This window comes from Phascolarctos cinereus, unplaced genomic scaffold (assembly GCF_003287225.1).
Source record: "Phascolarctos cinereus isolate Bilbo 61053 unplaced genomic scaffold, phaCin_HiC Scaffold_726;HRSCAF=1367, whole genome shotgun sequence".
NCBI classification, from domain to species: Eukaryota; Metazoa; Chordata; class Mammalia; order Diprotodontia; family Phascolarctidae; genus Phascolarctos; species Phascolarctos cinereus.
This window is the reverse complement of record NW_027556098.1, coordinates 359,990,198-360,012,636: the sequence shown is the minus strand read 5'-3', so window position 1 is coordinate 360,012,636 and position 22,439 is coordinate 359,990,198. Positions and strand designations below refer to the sequence as shown.

Sequence of the window (22,439 nt, the reverse complement as noted above, 5' to 3'; positions counted from 1 at the left end):
TTAAACCAGGGTAGGAAGGACAGAACTTCCTGGGCCTGGTACTTGGATTAGACCCAGGAACAGAGAACAAAACGGGGTCCCTGCACATCTTCTTTAAGAATGGGGGGAGACTCTCATGGGACCAGGGCACTTTAGGTGTGGCCCTGCCTAAAGGCAGCAGAATGGACTGCATGACCTCGGCAAATTCCTTTCAGCCCCAGGATTATGAAGCAATAGGGCCAGGGAGAGGGAAATAGAAGCTCATTCCCACTCCACCCCCCATTGCTTCTCCCCTCCATGGGAAACTCCTCCTCACTGCATTTGCTCACCTCCCCCGGGCCTCTGGGGAGCTGGGTGGGAGCATTCTCAGCAAGGAGGCCCCAAGACCTGATGAGTTGGAGGGGGAGCACCCTCTGACCTGAAAGGCAGCTGCACAAGCCCAAGAAACCTGTACTGGCTCAGCCTCCACTGTGCAATTCTGCTCTGCCTACAGCTCCTCCACCCAAAGGCTGCAGTGGGCACGCCCCCTCGGCCCCCACACCCTCACCCCAACACAGTTCCCAGGGCTGGCACTCGTGGAGAGGGAAGGAGACAGGCAACCGGGAGACACACACCTACTCCTCTAACCGTTTCATGTCCCAACAGGCCCAGGCCCCACCGGCCTACACAAGCAGAGCACCCCGTCTCTCTCCGGTTGGGGGGCACACGGCTTTGATTGCATAATGTACTCCCGCAAGCAGATGGAGCAGCTAGATGTTAATTATGACGAGGCAAGTGCAGTGTGACATTGCCAGCATCACCAGGGAGCCAGACCCCGACCTAATGGGGAGGTGGGAGGGGAAAGGGTGGAAGGGAGAAGGGGGAGGAGGAAGGGGGAAGGCAGGAGACAGCCTGCTGAGTCGTTGGGGAACCCCTCATAGACGGGAAGATTCCCAGGATTTCCCCCAATTTGAGTTACAGCAGCAAAGCTCCCCTGGGACCCTCCTTGACCACGAACACGGGAACCCCCCCGAGGGAAGCAATCCCAGACAGCATATAAAAATTAATATTCCAAATGCTTTTGACAAAACATTTATTGAGTGCCTACTACGCACAGAGGGGCAGGCTCACAGGAGCCAGTAGATGCCGCAGGAAAGGGACAGCAGTGCCACCTGCTGGGCCTGTCACCTCCCTGCCCAGCCCGGTGGCAGAGCTAGTAAATGAGGCATCCTCCCAGCTCCTGCCCCCTCTGCAGGGGAGAGAAGTGTCTAAGGTACTTTAGCCCAGCTGAGCCCTGAGGTCATCTCTCTAGAAACGAAAGGTTAATCTATCCAAGAGGGGGACCCCTCTGTTCTTTCCAAGGGGCCCACGTACATGTGAGACTAGATGACAGGGAGACCACGAAGTGCCACTGAAGCACAAAAGACTTCATCATGCTCTGAGCAATCACCCACTGGTCCTGCTGCTAGAAACCCCACCCCCAGTGGACTAGAGATGTGACCCATCTGGAATCTACCACTTCCCCTGGCCCCTGAGGGGTGCACGCTAAAGAACATGGCCTCTCACTTCCCTCAAATACAGCCAATCCAGCGGAACAGCCTGGAAAGCATCCATCAGGTGTCGAACTTTCCACTGAGAATGAGGACCAGCGCCAGCTAAGACTCATCGGGCCTCTGGCCAAGACAGGTGGTTGCAGGAAAGGGCACCTGAAGGAACCCCAGGAGGTGTCCCAACATGGAGCTCCACAAAGTCCCCTTTCAGACCTTTATAAACTCTCCACAGCCCTGGATGGGCTCTCGCAATGGTTGAGTGAGACAGGCATTCCAAACGTGCTCCACTCACAGCTTCACAGTGCATCTTCAAAGCACAGAATTCCAAACCCCCAAGGTGGGTCTCCATGTCGGGGAAACTCAGGCCACCACCTGGGAAATGACTGGGCCAATGTAACCAACCTCACTCTTTACTTCTAGAGGGCTATTCACTGTACCAAGCTACCCCTTACCTGTTTAAGTGGCCACAGCACCCAGCCATACCTAGTTATGAATGTTCATCTAAAAGAACCTGCCAAGTAGGGCAAGGAGCAGGGTGCATGAGGGGCAGCACCGGACCCTGCCTGAGGTGGGATGTGAGAGAGGATGGCCTCAGGTCAGTAATAATGATGATAATGATAACAGCCAGCATTTATATGGCTTTCACATATGCAAAGGCACTATACTGTTATCCATACTCAATGCTACCTTATAAAGGGAGCTGCTGTGATCCCACTAGGCAACACTTCCCTCCAGAAGCCAGTTAAGTTTCCCTGAGTTTCTCTGACCTTTATACATTCCCTTCTCTTTTCAAGGCTGTGCCTCAATTCTATTAGGTGATCCTTGCAGAAAGAGGCCACCTCACACTCGGTTCTGTACTGGGGCTGGCAATCATGGGCACTTGTTAAGTGTTAATAATGATAGAAAGGAAAAAAAAATCATTAAAATCTACCCACAGCTGTTCCCCCTCCAGGGCACTGGTGGAGTGTGAGCAAGCCTCCCAGAGCACTCTCCCCCACCCCCACCCCCAACCATCTGCTCTAAGCATGCTCAGTCCTGTCAGGCCTCAAGCCCACAATCCCTACAAGGGCACAAGAAGCAGGTGTGATTCTTGGGGAAGGGGGGGGGGGAGCTGCTGCAGCCTGAGGCCTGTGTCCCCAGGGTGAGAGGGCCATGCCAAGCCATTTGTGGCCTCTGAATCATGGGAACTCCACTAGAGCACAGGGCAGGGGCAAGGAGCCAGGTCTGTTCTGATTTGAGCTGCCTCAGCAAGGGGAAAGGCGTTCCTGGACCTCTGCTTTCATGGGACCCCAGCCCATACTCTAGCCCAAGGTAATTAAAAAAATAAAAACCTCCTCAGAAAGCTGTCGTGTCACTTCTGAGGAGGCAGAAAGTGTATTTGCAAATGAACTTATTTTGTTCATCCATACTGTAGCCACAAGGAGGAAAATCCTGTTTAACAGAATCACAAGTTATTAGAAAAATAGAATTCTTGTGCCTAAAGAATGACCAGACTTAGACAACAAGAATTTAACGTTTTCGTTGACTTTTAAATTTGTAAATAGCTGGGGAGTTGACTGTTTCATTCTTCACCTTCACTCTGGGGGTTTTATCCTGCAAAACAGAGGGAAAAAATTAGTACAATTGGGGGGGGGGTTGAAGAAGAAGGTCTCAAAAACAGAGAAACAACTGAATAGGCTATTTATGTGAAAGTAACTAAAAGTCTATGAGTATCTAAAGAGTCTGACATTTAGTGGATAGATGATAATAACATGGAAGTGTCATCTTAGACTCTTCAGCTCTGCTATTTAACTACACAATATCGTCTATTTTTAAACACCAGTGAGTGGCACTCACTGTTTTGTTAACCTGTTTAAATGTTACGGAGAGCTATTCATAAGCTATAAAGTTCAAATGCTGCCCGTTCCTACCCTATGCTGTTCCAAAGCACTGACTAATAACCCCCTTATTACCTTCTTAATCAAGGAACATTTCAACACTCCCAGAGTAACAGACATTGGCTCAAACTGTGCCCCTAAGGAGCAGACATTTTCACCGCACCTGATTTACACACAGATGAAATCCAGTCTCAGTTAAGACCTTTAAAAGAAACGAAGGCCTGAGGCTTTTCTCTACTCACCAGAAGATCTTTGCGTGTTTGGATTTTCTGTGCAATAACAAACAATTCCTTCTCCCTCTCGATACGTTGCTTCAGGAGGCTGTATTGCCTTTTCCTCTCTCTAGCTAGCTTCTATAAGAGAAAAATATACAACTATTTTCAGCAAAACAAACAAATGGAGTAAAAGTCACTAAGAAATGTTTCGGAGCCCAACGGGAGGCCAGATCTACCAAGGCTTAAATAAGCTCTTTTCATGACTCCACCAGGACCTCGCTACGAGGCAATGGATGAATTGCTCTGAGTTTGGGGGACTGCGCTCATTTGGAACCTCCAATAATCACAGCACCCTTTTGTAGATCAATTCTGTTTACCCAAGGGCATCATTACCGAGGGCAGCAACCCTATGAGGTGACTGATCATTAGCCCCATTATGCAGGAAACTCAGACTAAGAGAAGTGACTTGCACAAGGTCACAGAGCATGTAAGCAGGAGACGAAACCCAAACTCAGAACCTCCTAACTCCAACCTTCCCCTCCCTCTCCTCCCTCCAACCACTTCCATGGTCTGTCTGGGATCTGAACATCTCAAGGCCAACAGAAGTGGCTGGGAAAGTATGGCCTGGTCCTTTTGTAGGCACTCCATGAGATTCTGAAAAAACTTCAGGAAAAAAAAGAAATGGCCCTGCCCAAATTCTGAAGCTTCTCCCTGCTGACCCTTCCTTACATGCCCCTTTTCAGAGACACAGTCACTACCTAATGTGGCACCAAAGCTCTGCCAAATGTTTAGCTCTAGAGTAACAGGAGTGAAGAGGCTATCCTCTTCCAGTCCATCCACCTTGAGCAGAATGCCTCAAACAGCCCCGATCACAAGGGACAAACACTGCTAGCTAAAACAAGGGAACAGGGCATGCCCCAGCACCCTACCTCTTTCCACTCCTCCCCATCCACTGGGGCAAAGCAATGCAACCAGGTAGTGACAGACAGCAATCTCGGGGGACCAGCATTTAATACTCAGGAAAGGTCAATGACACACTTAACTATTACCAAAACTATTTCACAAAGAGGGTAATGCCAGAAAACCAGCCTGGCTGCTCCAACTGCTGTGTATGTAGAGGGAATATTCTTGGACCTGAGATGACGACAATTCACCAACTATACCACAGTCTCCCAACAGCGGTTTCAGACAGCTTTTGTTTTCACTTTATTGCACACGCTGTCAAATTTATGGGATTGCCCAATATATTCAAACTAATTAGGGGTATTTATATTACTAAAGCAAGTTTAGCTGCCTCTGAGCTAGAAGAAACTGCTGTGAATTAAACATTGGAGGCAAAGCTGATGCTGTGTAAATGATTCAAATCACAACAGAACAGCTGTCTGCTTGAAACTCACAAATTTTTTTTTTCAATGAATCAGAACTGAGATTTCAATTCTCTGAGAAACCAAGCATCATGCTTCATAAACCCAATCACAATCATGGAAGAGAGTCACAAGGGAAAACCCAACAGAAATTCATCACTGAGGTGTGGTGGGCTTCGTGGTGGAGAGAAGACCCAGGCTCTGGCACCAACTGTACAATATCTGAGCTTTGTGAGTGACCCAAACAAATGACAAGCTCCCTGAGCTTCAATCTCCTTATCCAAAAACTAAGGGAGAAAGACCACCTTCAAGCACTGTTGTAGGGATCAAGTAAGATGGTGGGCATGGAAGCATCTTGTCAACTGCTACTCTAGAAATGTGAGTTATTATTTATAACCAAAAAACTTGCGGGGAGGGGCCCACAGGGAGATACATAATCACTGCTACATACAAGGCCTCAGACCAAAATAGTCCAAGTGCTGTATCCTTCAATGATAACCTCTTCCCTAGGATCAGAGAATGTTACTGATGGAAGGAATCCCAGAGATTACCTAGTCCCTCAATAGATTCACTTATACATTTTAAACATTTTTAGCACTTGTGACATATCTTGTCCCAATAGAGGAAGAATGATCCCTTGACTGTACTCAAATTTACCAATAATCTCATTTGTTATTATTTATAACAACAAATTTTTGTTCTTCAGTTGTTTTTCAGTGGTATCTGACTCTTCATGACTCCATTTGGGGTTTTCTCAGCAAAGATACTGGAGTGGTTTGCCATTTCCTTCTACAGAACATTTTACAGATGAGGAAACTGAGGCAAACAGGGTTAAGTGACTTGCTCAGGGTCACACAGCTAGTAAGTGTCTGAGCCTACATCTGAACTCGGGAAGATGAGTCTTCCTGACTCCAGGCCCAGCTCTGTGCACTATGGTGCCATCTAGAAGCCCCAATGTATACAACACTTTGAGGTCTGCAAACACTTTACTTATGTTACCTCATTAGATTCTCACAACAACCCTGTGGGTTAGGGGGCTATTATTAACCTCACTTTACAGATAGGGAAACTGAGGCAGAAGTTAAGTGACTTGCCCAGGGTCACACAATTAATAAATGTCTGAGACATGATTTGAATTAAGATCTGACTCCAAATCCAACACTCTACACATACAATTAGTCTGATTAGTTTTAGAACAAAAAAGAACCCTGAAACCTGGATTAGAAGCCAGAAGCTTTCTGTTCTGGCTCTGCCCCTCACTAGTTATATGAACTGGCAGAAATCACTTCCCCTCTCTACAGCTCAGTTTCTTCATTTGTAGAATGAGGGAGTTGGACTAATAACTTTAGTGCCTTCCAGCACTAAAATTCTATTTTTAAAAAAATCCAAAAACTGGGGGTCTACAAGTCCAGCGGGTCCAAACCTGCATTAGTAGCTCTACCCAATCGCATCTTTAGCACCAAAATAATAATCACTAGCATTTGCACAGCACTTTAAGGTTTATGAAGCGCTATATAAATATCTCATTTAAAAGAGACTTTTTTTTAAATCTCATTTTTATCCTCACAACAACCCTAGATGTAGGTTCTGGTTATTATCCCCATTTTATAGATTAGGAAACTGAGGCAGACAGAGGTTCGGTGACTTGCTCAGGGTCACCCAGCTAGTAAGTGTCTGAGGCTAGATCTGAACTCAGGACTTCCTGACTCTAGCCACCACAAAACTACCATCATCCTCTCCAAACAAACCAGACTGTGAGCCAGTTTCCAGTCTCAGAAATCAAGAGTTTATAACAAGTATCTTTGTTATACAAGGTGGCAAAAAGGAAAAAAAAAGTCCTCCCACTCCCCTTGAGCTGAATGAACAGAACTGAGGCACAAAGCACCTCGATTTGGCTCCGCTTCGTCACACCCTTCACTGTTTCTTTCTTCAAGGTCTCTATCCTCGGCCGGTTGTAGACTCTCTTCACTAGCTCGGGGGCCGTCTGCAGGTGAGTCGCAATATCAAACTCTTTAACTAAAGTGCAGAGAGGGAGAGCTTCCTGAGTCACCGCACCACAGTGACAGCCCGCAGGCCGGGACCCTCACCCAAGCCCCCGAGTCCTCAGGGCGCCCCCTACCTTCCTTTTTGGTGTCAAAGAAGAACACGTGCTTGTTCTTCTGCTTTCCTGAGGCCTCCAGCAGGTGGAGCTCCGATTTCAGGCGTTCAATTTTCTAAAGGAAAGTCAAGGGCACATCGGCCTGGACTCTAGGGTCTCAGCCCACAAGTCTCAAAGGCTACCCTTGCCCACCTCCCCCTACCCCAGCCCACATTCCCAACAAGCAAAGAAGAAGTGCACTCGCAGGTGCTGAGACTTCACCTGGGCAAGCTTCTGTCCACCCAAGACCCAGCTCGGCTGAGGATCATTCTTCAGTGACGTCACACTCTCCCAGAATGGAACTGAGGCCCACAAGCCCATGCAGGACTCCATTTTAACAAGAGGGAAACATCAGGAGAGAATGCTCCCCATACTACCTTGACTTCTGCCACCCTCTTCATCTCCACATATTTGATGTCCTGAGTCTTCATCACCTTCAGCTGCTCATCGGTCACCTCGTCCTTGGGCTGCTTGACCACGTGGACCCCATCCTAAAAGTCGGTTCAACCACCCACTAAATTAACCACCCAAGGAGTAGTTAAGGAGTCCCACAGGTGGCCCAGGCCTCTCTAAAGGAGGTCACTCCCCTCACAGACAGCTCAGCTCAGCCTGCGTTGTGCAGGAAGCCCGTCTCCCTTATGTGCCTTCTCCTAAAGGTCCCCATTAACCCTAGTTCTGCCCTCGAGGGTCACGCTGAGTAAGTCTGATCCTTTTTCAATATTAACATACCTTTAGATAGTTTAAGAAAACAATCACTCCCCACAAAGTCTTCTCTACTTCACAAATCCTCCTCATCTGATAGGGTTTTGAGACCCTTTACCATCCTGGTTATCTTCCTCTAGAAGGACTTCAACTTGTCCCTCCTAAAATGTGGCACCCAGAGGTAGATAAAATACTGCAGATGTGGGCAGGGGGGACAGTCAGACCATCACTGCTCTGATTCTGGACAAAAGCCTTCTTATAGTGACACTGGCAAAAAGTACATTACCTTATTCAATGGCCACATCCCATTACTGAATCATACTGGGTCTGAGATCCACTAGGACCACCAAGTCTTTTTTTACTTATGAAGGTATCCATGCTTATCCCCTCCTGCTCCTCTTCCTACACTAAGTGTATGTGGCACAAACTCATTTTGCCATTCATATACCTTCTCTTCAGAGCAACCACTAACATAAAATGATTCATACCCAGCCCCCAAAAGCCTCTCTGTTGGACAATAAGTGTGATGATAGGTAAACTGGAGATTAGCCCAGGATTAGCCTTACCACCCTTCCCACAATGGCAAGATACTCAATGAATACTTCTGGGTCAATCAGACACTGACCTGGAGTTGAACCCGAGTCATCTTAAAGTAAAACTCATCAGGATTTTTTTCCAGAGCCTTCTTCCGAAGGGCTCTGAGATGCTCCTGTTTCTTGTGGTAGTCACTGAAAAACACATTAAACAGTGTTTACTAAATGGCTTCCTCAGACCAGATCAATCCCAACAAGCAGCTTGGACAGGGATCTGAAAGTTCATGGACAACAAAGCCCACAGTTCACTGTAGCCCCAAAGCAATTCAGCAACTGTCAACATCTCTCTTGCAAATGAAAGATATTCCATCCAGTTCATTTCTCTTCATCAAATCAAAGTACAATCTATGTCACAGAAGCCACAGATAGTAAGAAGACCAAGGTTCAACTCTCAGCCTGGCCACTTACTTGCCATGGAATCTTGGTAAGTCATTTAACTTCTCTAGACCTTGACTTCTTCATCCATACACTGAGAATAACAGCAGCACTGCTTATTTCTAGGGTAGCTCTAAGGGTCAGTCAGGTGGTAGATGTAAAGGACTCTGTCAAAGGTCAGAAGTTATCTATACATCAGTTATCGTATGACCGCCCTCTCTCCCAGCCTGTCATACCCAACTTGGGCTACCTGGCCTACTTCAGTTTAGCAACATTCCTGTCACTCAAGAAGCCAAGAGCCTCACAAAGTGAGAAACTAAGCATCTGGGGGGGGGGTCTGGATGCCAGATGGGGTCACGGACAGAAAGAACATGATTCCAGAGTGACAAAGACAACAAGTGTAGATAAGGCAGATACCATCATGCCCATTTTACAGCTGGGGAAACCAACTGTCAGAGACACTGTGTCCCACTGAAGGTCATACAGCAACCAGGAGAAGATGAGTCTTCTGGATCCCTGATTTAGCACCAGGCCCCACCACCTCCCTCGGGAACTGATGGGCCTTCAAAATTCCATAAAATGCTCCTCCCATTTTGTACTGGAGGTACAAGGAAGACCTGGGCCATCCTGTGGAATGACCAAGAAAGGTCACTAGCAAGCATTTGACGACAACAATGGTGCTAACTGTGCTATCACGGATTCATTATCATGGGGGGAAGGGTGGGAGGGGAGGGCAGTCACTGTAGCCCCAACTTTCACATCTGGATCACAAACTCTCCCACATCCACACCTCATGGGGATGTAAGAGATGGAACAACTGGATACTGAGATGCTATCTGGCATTTCAAGGACTGGAGAGGAAAAAAACCTGTTTTTTGGCTCAAATACCAAGACCATCACAAACAAAGTCACTTTGAGGAAATGAATCTGGAACAAAATGTTGCAACTGGAGTTGCTACAAATATTACTATGCCTAAACTAAGAGACCAGTGTGGGGCCAGGAAAAAGTGTCTGAGGGGCTGCCAAAGGTTTGGCTACAATCAATGGCAGGAAACATCCCCTTCTGGAACTGGAGCAATTTTGTCGCAGTGCTTCAAGACTATCATGTTATTTGCAGGAGCTTGAACAGAAGAATCAACTCACTTGGCACGAAGTTTATAATCTTTCTTCTTTTCCAGAAAGCCCAGATGTTTTCGAAAGCCAGGCTAGAAGACAAAAACACGGTGTTTGGTTTCCCCAGCACACTACACACTCAATAAAGCTCCCATCTGACTGTCACCAGCCCCTCTGAAGAGACAAGTAAAGCCATGTCCTTGGAGCCATCCCTGTGCTCCAGCTTCCCTCCCTCCCCGATTCCTCCATACCTATCCTCTGCCAGAGGACAAGATACATCGAGCTGGGCGCCAGCAGGTTTAAAAGCTTGGCCATGGCAGGCTTTCTAGCCAATTAAGGACAGAGGGAGGCAACAATGACTGTGCACCATGTAAGCAGTTGCCAACAGAACTAAAATTAATGTGAATTGGATCCAAGAGTTTGTAGAAAACCAAGCAGAGGGAATATAATGCGTATGTCTAGTGTCCCAGCAAATCTTAGGGAAGGTAGGGAAAGCTTTCTACCTGAAGGAGAACACCCCTGGTAGGGAGGCTGGCTACAAGGATGGAATTGCGGAAGGGGGGGAGGGGCCTGAACGTGTATCTGTTACTCTGACACTATAGGAGTGGTTGTAGTAAGAAGTAGACTTTTTTTATGGATTGATCTGACGTTAAGAAGTCTACTAATATACTGCACATTTATGAGATGGTTCATCGTGTTCTGTCATCCTTTCAAAAAGGAGTATCTTTGGTAAATCCATGCCTTTTTCCCCATAGATCCCTCCTCTACGGTCACATACTTCATAACCATCTGGTCTGAGCATTTAGAGCAGGAAAGGACTTTAAAAATTCCCTATCCAAATGGTTCCCAACTTTTTCAAGTAAAAGAAGCCTTTTAAACATCAAAAAATGTAACATCCCCACATGATGGTGAATGTACCAAATAACCATTAATGAAGAAAAATATAACAAAAACCTCTATGAAATCAATGTTGCTTTTAAATGAAATTATATTCTATTCATCACAACAGCACCCACAAACATTTGAAAAACAGTAATACTTATACGTGAAAGATATAGTCTTTATTCCATCTACAGAAGATAAGTTTGTCAAAATAGTAGATATCCAGTGTACTGGAGAACTAAGTAAATTGTGACACATTAACGTGGTGGAATATTTACTGCACTAAAAAAAACCAATGAAAACGAAACATTCAGAGAAACATGAAAGACTAATGTGAACTCCAGAAGAATGAAGTCAGCAGAACCATGAAAACAACATACACACTGACTAAAGCAATGTAAATGAAAGGAACAATCAAGTGAAACTGACAGTGGTCATCAGAATGACCACACTTGGCCCAGTGACAATTCTCTTTTGATGGTGAAGTAGGGGCTTTCAGGTCTACAATATTGCATTCAGTGTCAGGATAGGTCTATGAGTCATTTAATTTCCTGAATGTTTTTTTTTCTTTTTTAATCTATTAAAAGAGAAGGCTCGCTAGGTACAGCACGGATGAACGTAACAGGCAATGAATGTGACATAAGAACAAAAGATTTGAAGAATAAATTAAAGGAAAAATGTAGTGGGAAGAATGGAAGTTAGGAAGAATGGAGGGGGAAAAGTATCCATCAACAAGGGATTCAGGAGTCAGGATCTGTCCTTGGAAGACGTGTATCAATCAGAAGAATGGGGGCAGGGGGAGAGAATTAAGCACATTTATCATATCACTCCCCTTCAACAGCTCCCTATCATCCAGGAGGTCAACTCTAACCACAGAACGTTGGAGCTAGAAGGATTCTTCCAGAACATCTTGTCCGATCTCCTCATTTTACAAATGATGAAACTGAGGCCCAGAGAGTATTAGCAGCCTACTCTGGAAAGAACACCAGATGTCAAGTCATGTAACCTTGGGAAAGTCACTTAACCTCTCGAGGCCCAGATTTCATCATCTGTAAGGGGACTGAACTAGATGATCTCTAAAAGCTCTCAATCCAATGAACCAATTGCTTGCTCAAAGCAAGCCACTTCGGGGCACAGCCCAGCCCTGCCCAAAGAAGCTACCGGATGATCCCTATTACCCCAGAATCCAATCTGTCTGGCATTTAAAGATCTTCATACTTGGGCCCCTTCCTACTTTTCCAGGCTTCTTATACTTTGCCCCCCACCCCCTCACTTACTCTATAATCCAGTAATCCTGGCCTCCTGGGAGTTCTTGAACACTTGACAATCCAGCTTTCAACCCTGACATTTCTGAGCATTTTCACTGGCTGTCCCCCATGCCCAGAATTCTCTCCCTCCTCACCTCCACCTCTTCGCTTCCCTGGCTTCCTTCAAGTCTCAGCTCACTCCTGCCTTCAGCAAGAACCCTCTCCTGGTGCCATTTAATGCTAGAAACCTCCCCTACTAATCATCTCCAATTTAGTCTGTATATAACTTGGATGTACATAGTTACTTGCATGTCGTTTCCGCTATTCAAATATGAGCTCCTTGATGGCATGGACTGTTTTTTGCCTTTTCTTTTTATCCCCTCAGTTTAGCACATATGAAGAGCTTAAGAAATGCTTATAGATGGGGCAGCTAGGTAGTGCAGTGCATAGAGCTCCAGCCTTGGAGTCAGGTGGACCTGAGTTCAAATGTGGCCTCAGACACTTGACACTTAACTAGCTGGGTGACCCTGGGCAAATCACTTAACCCCGACTGCCTCACCAAAAAGAAAAAGAAATGTTTGTGGATAACAGAAAGGATGACAGAACTCAGGTCTCCTAATTAACCATAGAAGACTCTCATACTATACCACCCCAGCAAAGTGATTACGGTGTTAAATGAGCCAGTCTGTAAACATTTATTAAGGCCCTACTATGTGCTAGGCACTGTGCTAAGGACTGGCGATCTAAAAAGAAGCAAAAGACAGTCTCTGCCCTCAGAATTCAAAATCTAATGGAGGCAACAACAAGCGAACAAATATGAACAAATTATATATAGGATACCTAGGAAATAACAGAAAGAAGGCAACAGCATTAAGAGGGGTTGGGAAAGGCTTCCCATAGAAGATGGTTGGCACTTAAAGGAAGCCAGCAAAGTCAGTAGGTGGAGATGAGGAGGGGAGAGCATTCCAGGTTTGGGGGACAGCCAGAGAAAATGGCCAGAGCTGAGAGATGGAGTGTCTTGTTCATCGAACAGGCTGAGGCCAGGGTCACTGGGGTGTTGGGGAATAAGGTGCATGAAGCCTGGAAAAGTGGGAAGGAACTAGGTTATGAAGGGCTTTGAACACCAAACAGAGGAAAGAACTCTGGACCTATAATCACAGGGCCTGGATTTGACTCCTGGCTAATCCATTTTATGAACTGTGTGTGATCTTGAGCAGTTCACTTAACTTCCCCCGGTCTCAGTTTCCTCACCTGTAAAATGGGACTCACAGATGAAGACGCTACCTCTACAGACGCTACCTGGCACGTTCTCTAAAACTTTCAAGCATTAGAGACGCATACAGCATTGAGAATGGCCTGCCCGGGGTCGGACTGCCAACCTAACAGGTGAGACTTGAACCCAAGTCTCCCTGATTCCCAGGCCAGCTTTCTAGTCACAGAATAAATGCAAGATAACAAAAATTCGTTGAATTTAGCCCTGGCCTCAAAGTTAGGGAATCTGGGTCCGGGTCCTCGTCCTGATCCTAACTCTGCCACTACCTCTATGCAGAGCGTAAGTTAGCTCCCGCTAGCCCTCTCCAGAACTCAAGCATCTGGAGCCTGGGCTTCTAGGCCCCTAGACCCCTCGAAATAGACATTAGATGGTTCCACCAAGTAGGAGCCCAGAGAGCGTGGTATGCAAATGAGGCGGCGGAAACGCCGACCAGGAGCCGGCCCAAGATGTGCGCACGCGCCAGGCTGAACTCCGAGTGAAAAAAAGCCGGACCCGCACCACGGAGTCACGGCGGGGTTGGAAACCCGAGGAGCCGCAGGGAAGGAGGGAGGGGGTCATACCTGGCTTCGTTCCCGGTGCTCCCGCTGCCGGGACTTCGCTGCCTTTTTAAACGCTGCCGACATGTCGCTTCCCTCTTCCGAGAGCCCAAGACGCACCTCCGACTACCGCTCCGCCTCAGCCGCCGCGCAGGAAACAGGCCGCGCCACTGGATGGCCCCTCCCACTTTCACCGCACAGCCTATCGAACTCGGACCTCTTCGGAAGAGTCGTCGCCAAACCTAGGGCTACTCGAAAGCCCTTCTGGGAAATGTAGTTTCTCTTGGGGTGGAGCCACGTGACATCTCGCCCGTTGTTGATTGCCAGCTCTCACGTTCCACCGCCTAAGACTTCGTGCTCTGCTAGTCCTTGGCTGTAAATCAATGTATAACACTTTGTTTAGCGCGTACTATATGCCAGCTAGCTGGTGCAGTGGTTAAAGCGCCGGGAAATCAGGAAGACATCTTCTTGAGTTCGAATGTGGACTCAGACACTCACTAGCTGTGTGATCCTGGCCAAGTCACTTGACGCTGCTTCAGTTTCCTCATCTGTAGAATGAGCTGGAGAAGGAAATGGCAAACCACTCCAGTATCTTTGCCAAGAAGAACAAGACGCGACTGGACAGCAACAACATGTGCCAGGCACTGTGCTAATGGCTGGGGGGTACAAAAAAGAGTTAAAAGACAGCCATAGCCCTTGGGGAGCTTACAATCTAAGAGGGCAGACAACATGCAAACAAAGCATGCTATATGGGATAAATTGTAAATAATTAACAGAGGGAAGGCACTGAAATTAAGAGGGGATGGGGGAAGGCTTTCTATAGAAGGTAGGATTTTAGTTGGGACGTAAAGGAGACCAAGGAGGTCAGTAGTTAGAGTGGAGGAGGGAGAACGTTCTAGGCATGAAGGACAGCCAGAGAGAATGTCCAGAGACAAGAGATGGGGTGTCCTGTTCATGAAACAGCCAGGAGCCCAGTGTCACTGCGTGGAAGAGTATCCTATTGGAGAGTAAGGTGGAAGAAGAGTGGAAAGGTGGGAGGGGGCCAGGTTATGAAGGGCTTTGAATGCCAAACACAGCATTTTGTATTTGATCTTAAAGGGGCATAGGAAGCCACTGGAGTTATTGAATAGGGAGGTGACAATGACAGACCTCTGCTTTAAGAAAATCACTTATGGGGCAGCTAGGTGATGCAGTGGCTAAAGCACGGGCCCTGGAGTCAGGAGGACCTGAGTTCAAATCCAGCCTCAGACATATAACACTCACTAGCTGTGTGACTCTGGGCAAGTCACTTAACCCCAATTGCCTCACCAAAAAAAGAAAGAAAAAAAGAAAATCACTTTGGTGGCTGGATGGATGGTTGATTGGAGTGGGGGGAAGGACTTGAGGCAGGTAGACTCACCAGTAGGTCATTGCAATAATCTAGGCATGAGGTGATAAGGGCCTGCACTAGAATGGTGACAGTGTCAGAAGACAGAAGGTATACAAGAGATAATACAAAAGTGAAATTGACCTTGGCAACAGCTTGGATATGGAGGGTGAGAGAGTGAGACCCTGAGGATGACTCCTAGGTTGCAAGCCTGAGAGACTGGAAAGATGGGGGTGTCCTGTATAGTAATATACAAGGGCAGGGGGTTGGGGGGGAGGGAAGATGAGTTCCCTTTTGAGCATATTGAGTTTAAGATATCTACTGGACATCCAGTTTGAGATGTCTGAAAGGCATTTGGAGAGACAAGAGGTCAGCAGAGAGGTTGGGGCAGGGTAAATAGATTGGAGAATTATCAGCATGGAGGTGGCAGTTAAATCCATGGGAACTGATGACATCACCAAGTGAAGTAGTAATAGAAGAAGAAGAGAAGGCCCAGGATAGAACCCTATGGATACCTACAGTTAGAGGGTGTGATCTGGAAGAGGATGCAGGAAAAGGACACTGAGGAGGAGGGGCCAGATAGGAAGGAGGAGAACAGGAAAGAGTCATGTCCAAAAAACCTATAGAAAAGAGAAGGACAGGGTGATCAACAGTGTCAAAGGCTGTAGAGAAGTAGAGGAGAAAGAGGTTTGAGAAAGACGGTTGGATTTGGCAGCTAAGAGATCACTGGTAACTTTGGAGAGGGCAATTTCAGTGAGGTTGGAAACCAGATTTTAAGGGGTTAAGAAGAGAGTGAGGAGAAAAAGTGGAAACACCTGTTATAGACTGCTGTTGGAGGAATTTAGCCCCAAAAGGTAGAAGAGATATAGGATGATAGTTAGCAGAGATGGAAGCATGAAAGAGATTTGTGCATATTTGTAAACAGTAGGGAATGAGCCAATAGACAGGAATAGCTTGAAAATGTGAAATAGTGGAGATGACAGGGTGTCTGTTAGAAGAGACAAGTTAGAATGGGATCACTTGAACAAGTAGAGGGGTTAGCCGTAAAGAGTAAGGCCATTTCATCGTGTGAGACGGGGTGAAGGAGAAAAGAGTGGCATAAGGTACCTGTGTGATAGGGGATGAGGAAGAGAGGAGAAGAGAGATCATTTTTTTTTGTAAAATATGAGACAAGTTCTCAGCTGAGAGTGGGGGAAGGGGAGCCATGGGAGGTGAAAGGAGGGATGAAAAGGTTTAGAAGAGCCACTGAGGAGAGTGGGAGAGTGAGTCAGTGAGGGAGGTATATAGCAGGATTGCCTAGCAGCAGTGAGGGCCTTGTTGGGGTTGTGTAACATAAATTTTTGGTGAACCCAGTTAGAACAGTTGTGTGAGTAACCTTTGTACAGCAGCATGTGTGGAGGCGCAAGGGGGACAAATAGGAGTGACCTAAGGCTGAGGCTTAGCTGGATGTAATCAGTGATATGATGGGGTGGGGGGGGGCCTTCAAGAGATGATAACATAGAGTTGAATTGGTTCACCAAGTGATGAAGATGGGGAAAATATGGGGAAGATGGGGACAGAGGATAGTGCAGGGGAGGTGGCCTAAGAGAGAATTGAGGGGGTAAAGAAATTGGCAGTCGCAGTGTGGATGAAGAGTAGAGTTATGTAAGAAAAGGCAGAAGTAGAGGTGAAAAGCCGAGAGATTATGACTGGATAAGGAGATTTCAAAATTCTTGAACTTAAAGACAGCACATTTGTGCATCATGGCAAGATCAAGGATAAGACCGTCTTTGAGCTGGCACCTCAAAACATGGAGTTGGCCCTTCCTGGAGGCTGAGCCAGACACAAGAAACCCAAATTCACATTCTCTTAACAATGTTTAACCCTTTTCCATAGTTCTGAGTTTAATTTGCTGCTTTGGGGTTGCTGAAGTAGCCCCATATAACTGGCTACCGTTCATGGTTGGTCATGGGAACAAAAAGAAATTGACCCACAATTGCTCCTAAATATGAGAATTAAGGCTTCTCTGGCTCCTGGCCATATAAATTAAAATTCCTCCTGTATTTATAGTAGTTTACAGGTTACAAACCACTTTCACATCCATGTATGGCCCCATAAGACCTTATGAGGGAAGCTAGGCACATGTTCTTATACCCATTTTACATATTAGGAAACTGAGGTCTAGAGAGCAGAATAACAATAGTTCTCATTTCTGTGCTGTGGTTTGCAACACACTTTTCCCACTACAACCCTGTGAGCCCAACAATGTAAATAGTTTCTGTTTGCCCAAAGTCACCTACCTGTTAAGTAAAGGAGGCAGGACTCGGGGTCCCAGGATTTTAGAGTTTTAAAGGATCTAAGGCCAACCCCTCATTTTGAAAAGCTGGAAACTTAAACCCAAACCCACCTTTTAGCCAATCAAGTTATTCACACAAGGTTATAGGGTCATAGCTACAGCCAAAGTTCAAGAAGCCACAGAGAACTTCTACTTCAGCCTCTCATTTTACTGTTGAGGAAATTGAGGCCCAGAGAAGATCAACGATGTGCCCAAAGTTATCTGTCCCCGTCCTGAGGTGGGGATAAAGACCCTCCAGAACCAAAGCCCTCTCCTCTATACCAGGATAAACTCTTACAAAGACAACCTGTTAGCTGGGAACCATGGACCCCCTAGTCACTGAGACTATGATCAGAGCTTCTTCCATAACATGAACTAAAGCTTCCTGAGAACTCTGGCCCAACAGAATCATCTCCCTTCTCTAAGACCCTCAGAATTTGGGGGTTCTAGATAGCATAGTCATATAAGTTATGTCATGTTCATAGTTGCAAACGTTGCTTAACTTCTCACACACATCTTGTCTACCATGTTAGATTTTTGAGCTCTGACCATATCTTGCTTTTAGATGTCCCCACCCCCACCCTAATGCCTTGATGAATCATTCTGGTTGTTTCCTTCCAGATATGAGAGGGGCAATGTGGTACAATGCAAAGACAACTGGGCTTGGGGCCAGGTGACCTATGTTTTCATCTGAACTCTGCCACTAATAAACTGTATGACCATGGACAATAGTAATCTGTATGACCCCTTTCCCTCTATGTGCCAGTCTCCCACCTATAAAGTTATTGGGCTGAACTAGATGCCATATAGTTCTTTCCATCTCTGACAGTCTGTGACCCAAGCCCCTCCCAGCTCTGACATTCTCTGTTCTAAGTCTCCTCCCAGCTTTCACATCCTGTGTTCTCTGTCACAAAGCTACGTTTGAAGGACAGAGTCTCAGGGACAGAGGAATCTTAGATCAGCCCAGTGGTTACAGGGAAATGGGTTTCCACCCTCTAGGGTAGCTCTCACCAGGTCCACCCCACATTGACTTGTATTACTCTGATCAGAACTTCCAGATAAAGAGATCTTGAGAAATTGTGTCCTCACTACTGTCCAGGGAGATTTAGATGGGCTGGGCTGATCTTGGGAAAAACTGCTTGTGCAGGCTACCTGTCCCCTCTCCCCCCTCCCTCCCCCCCCCCAGCTCAAGGCATAGGAATCTGAGAAAAGACTCATTGTACTACCTCACCCCCAAGAGTCATAAACCCATTTACTGAATAATCCCTCATATCTGTACTGGCTTCTCAAGTACCTCCACATACAATTATGTCATCTGATCTTCATAACCCTGCAAGACAAGTATTATTATCCCCATTTTACAGATGAAGACAGACTCAGAGGTGAAGTTACTTGGCTCAGTTAGTAAGTATAGAGCTGGAACTCAGGCCCGGACTTTCCGACTTTCATTCCAATATTCTTCCCATCGAGCCACCTGGCCTTTGGGAGGGCCCCTCTGGGGGTATACAAAGCAATGTTGGTTTTGCTTTGGTTCCTGGAAATTTAAAGGTATGTCATTACTGATCAATATTAGCCCAGAGATAGTGCCCTTGGACACCCCTCTACACACACACACACACACACACACACACACACACACACACACCCCTACAGGACCTGCAGGTGGCACCCCAAAGCAAAGATAACCGAATTAATCCTGAGGAGGAAGTTCTCTTGATGTGGGAGAAAGGAGGGGTTGGAGCAGAGAAACAGTCCAGCCATCACAGAAGAAAAGTAAAACTGTTTTCATCGCATTTAGAGTTTTTCACATTTACAGAAGGTCACACTACCACGGGGCAACCAAGTTCCTTCCTATTCAGCCAATCCAAGTCCAGGCTGGACGAAGGGTATGCATATGCTGGGACTGACCCCTCCTAACTCCTACAGGACATTACTCCTCCTCCCTCCGCCCCCACTGCCAACATCCACGTGCTGCCAGGGGTGGATTGGGGGCAGCTGCCTGACCAGCCTGCTTCTCCAGTGCACCTGTTCCATGAAGCCTCTAGGGTGGAGTGAAGGAGGGAACAGAAAGTCCAAGTGGCCTGAACCCCACAGAGTCCCCTGGTGGCTTATCCCCAAGACCAAAGAAGCCAGAGACAGGCCAGGTGGGGACCTGGGGCTGTGGAAGAGGGCAAAAAGACAAGGCCAATTTTGCAGCCTATTCCAGAGTACAGACAGCACAGCCCAGTAAAATGAGCAGTGAACTGCTTCTGAATTCCAGCCTTGCTATTTACTACCTTTGTGACCTTGGCCAAATCCTGCTCTAGCCCACTTTTTCTCACCTGAAATTCTATCCCGCCTCATCTCAGCTTCTTGATTTCTCTGGCTTTCTTCAAGTCCCAGCTAAAACTCCCCCCCAGCAAGTCTTTCCCAATCTCCCTTAATGCTAGGGCTTTCCTTCTGCTGATTACCCCCAATTTATCCTGCATATAATTTGTTTGTACATAAGTATTTGCATGTGGTCTCCCCTATTAGACTGTGAGCTCATTGAGGGCAGGGACTGTCTTTTACCTTCTTTCACATCCCTGCTACTAAGCAAATAGTAGGTGCTTAATAAACATGTATTGACTGACTGCAAAATTAGGTGATTACACTAGGTCTCTAAGGTCCATTTAAATTCTAAATCGGCGGAACCTTCAGCCTCCAGGCCACATGTGGCCCTTTAGGTCGTCAAGTGCAACCCTTTGACTGAATTCAAACTGCACTTAAAGACCTAGAGGGCGGCATGTGGCCTCGAGGCCGAAGGTTCCCTACCCCTATTCTAAATCCTACTATCCTAAGACATACCCATCCTTAAGACCCAAAGGTCCCTGACTGCCACAGACAGCTGAAAGTGATGTCTGCAGCCTCCTAATTCTCTTGTTACATTGTTACCTCTCTTGGGCTCTTATGTTCTATTTTATATTATGCTTATTTGAGTACAAGTCTCATTTCCCTACCCAACTGTAAGCTCCTTGAGGACAGGGACTTTTTTTTTTAATCTTGGTATCTCCTCCAGTGCAGAGCACAGAACTTTTGACATAATAAGTACGTAATATCATAGTGTACCACCTAGCCTGGTACAATGGAATGAGTGTTGTGTTTAAAGTCAAAGGGTCCAGGTGCAAATTCCACCACTATTACTACCTACATGCCCCTAAGCAAGTCTGTTGGCCTCAGTTTCCCCATCTGTTAGGCAGTTATATGAGATGGCCTCTAAGGTTCCTTCCAGCATGAAATCTATGATGTAAGTCAGAAGACCTGGATTCTAGCCCTGGCTCTGCCTCTTGTTCCAAATGAGACCTCAATTTCGCTCTCTGTAAAATGGTCGATCACACTACATCACCTTTGAGCTGCCTTCCAGGTCTGACCCATGTTTTAAGGTTCCTTGCCACTCTGACATGCTGTGGTACTACTCTGTGGTCTAAGGCTCCTTCCAGATCTGATGTTCTCTGAATCTGTTCCATTCTTTTCTGCCATTCCAGTCCCTAGGTTCCCAGCCCTGCAACAACTCAACCTCCTTCTGCCATGAACCTTTAGTTTCTTCTCCATCACTTTCTTCCCTAAAAGGACCAGGATACTAAAATCCATTCCAGTCTTCAGTGCTCCCTTTTCGCTCAGGGTTCCCTCCCCTCCCCAGGGCAGAATCCCCTCCCTCTAAGTGGTCAGGCTCTCCCTCATAGGCCAGACCACAAAACAGTGGCCAAAGGCTTAGACCTCCAGTACTCCAGTATTGATGCCTCCTCATGGATCATCCCAGTTGAAAGGAAACTTAGACCATCTAGGCCAACCCCCTCATTTTACAGATGAGGAAATTGGGGCACAGACACTGAAAAGGATCTGCCCCACGACCACATGAAAAGACTTACAGGGCAGGCTTTCTTTCACCACAGGGCTCAGAATAAATTTAGCACTGATCTGAATCCCTTGGGTCCAGAGAAAAAAAGAATCAGAATTAGAGGCCAAGAGCCTCAGAATGGAAAGAAACCTAATGGGGGTGGGCGTGGAGGGGGCTGGAGAGGCTCTCCTGGGATTTTAATTTCTGTTCTTAATTGTCCCCGGAGCCAGTTTATCTGGAAGGTTATTTCCAGGATCAGTTTGTTGTCTCTTTATTTTGCAAACAGCCCCAGCAGTGCCTCCTCACTTCCCCCACTTTCCCTCCCCGTCACTCAGGGGCTATTTATTTCTGGTGACAAGCCCCATCGTCCCTTGTGGGGGTGTATCAAAGCATTGGAGGGGACAGGGTGTCACTGGCAGCAGGCAGGCAGCCTCGTATGGCACAGAAGAAGGTTGGAGCAAAAAAAGCTCCAACACCCCCACCCCCAGCGACTGGCCTTTCTCCCCTGCTTCTCTAAAAGCACTGGGATCAAGGGATCAAGGATCATCAGGCTCTCCCCAGGGCCTCAAAGGTCAAGGCTATTTCTGGACATGGGGGAAACAGAGGCAGTAGAGTCAGGATATTTTTGGTGTCAGGGATGGGGCCAGAGGGTAAGTTGGAGAAAGAAGGCATCTCCCTCCCTTCTACAATCCCCACCTCCCGCTGTACGTACACACACACACACACACACACACACACACACACACACACACACACACACAGCCCACACCCATAACTTTTAAATAAAGAACTCTGGAAGGTCACAGATCCATCTGCAGGAATCCTTTCTGCTGTCACCACTCTGAGTAGCAGGAGTATGTCGTCCCCCCTCTCAAGTCACCTAGGGAGAATTATATATTACCCATGTAACTTTGGGGGAGTCCACTTGTTCTCCCAACCTGCTTTTTTCTGTAAAATGGGAAAGCTATGAGGTACCCTGGTACAGTGGAAAAACCACTGACTGAAGTCAGAGGCCTGGGTTCCAATACCGCCGAAGATGACCTTACACAAATCTCCAGGCCTCAGGTTCCCCATGTATTAC

At 46.8% G+C, this 22,439-nt stretch overlaps 1 protein-coding gene across 1 annotated transcript; it reads right to left on the bottom strand.

The window, feature by feature from the left end:
- Positions 1 to 3,016: 3,016 nt before the first annotated feature.
- Positions 3,017 to 14,460, bottom strand: UTP11 (UTP11 small subunit processome component). Its single transcript, XM_020983614.2, has 8 exons — positions 13,847 to 14,460; positions 9,915 to 9,976; positions 8,429 to 8,531; positions 7,479 to 7,592; positions 7,084 to 7,177; positions 6,850 to 6,980; positions 3,628 to 3,738; positions 3,017 to 3,101 (listed from the first exon to the last, which is right to left on the bottom strand). The coding sequence occupies exons 1-8, from the start codon at positions 13,907 to 13,909 to the stop codon at positions 3,018 to 3,020; spliced, it is 762 nt and encodes a 253-aa protein (XP_020839273.1). The 5' UTR covers positions 13,910 to 14,460; the 3' UTR covers position 3,017.
- Between the last annotated feature and the right edge of the window lie 7,979 nt (positions 14,461 to 22,439).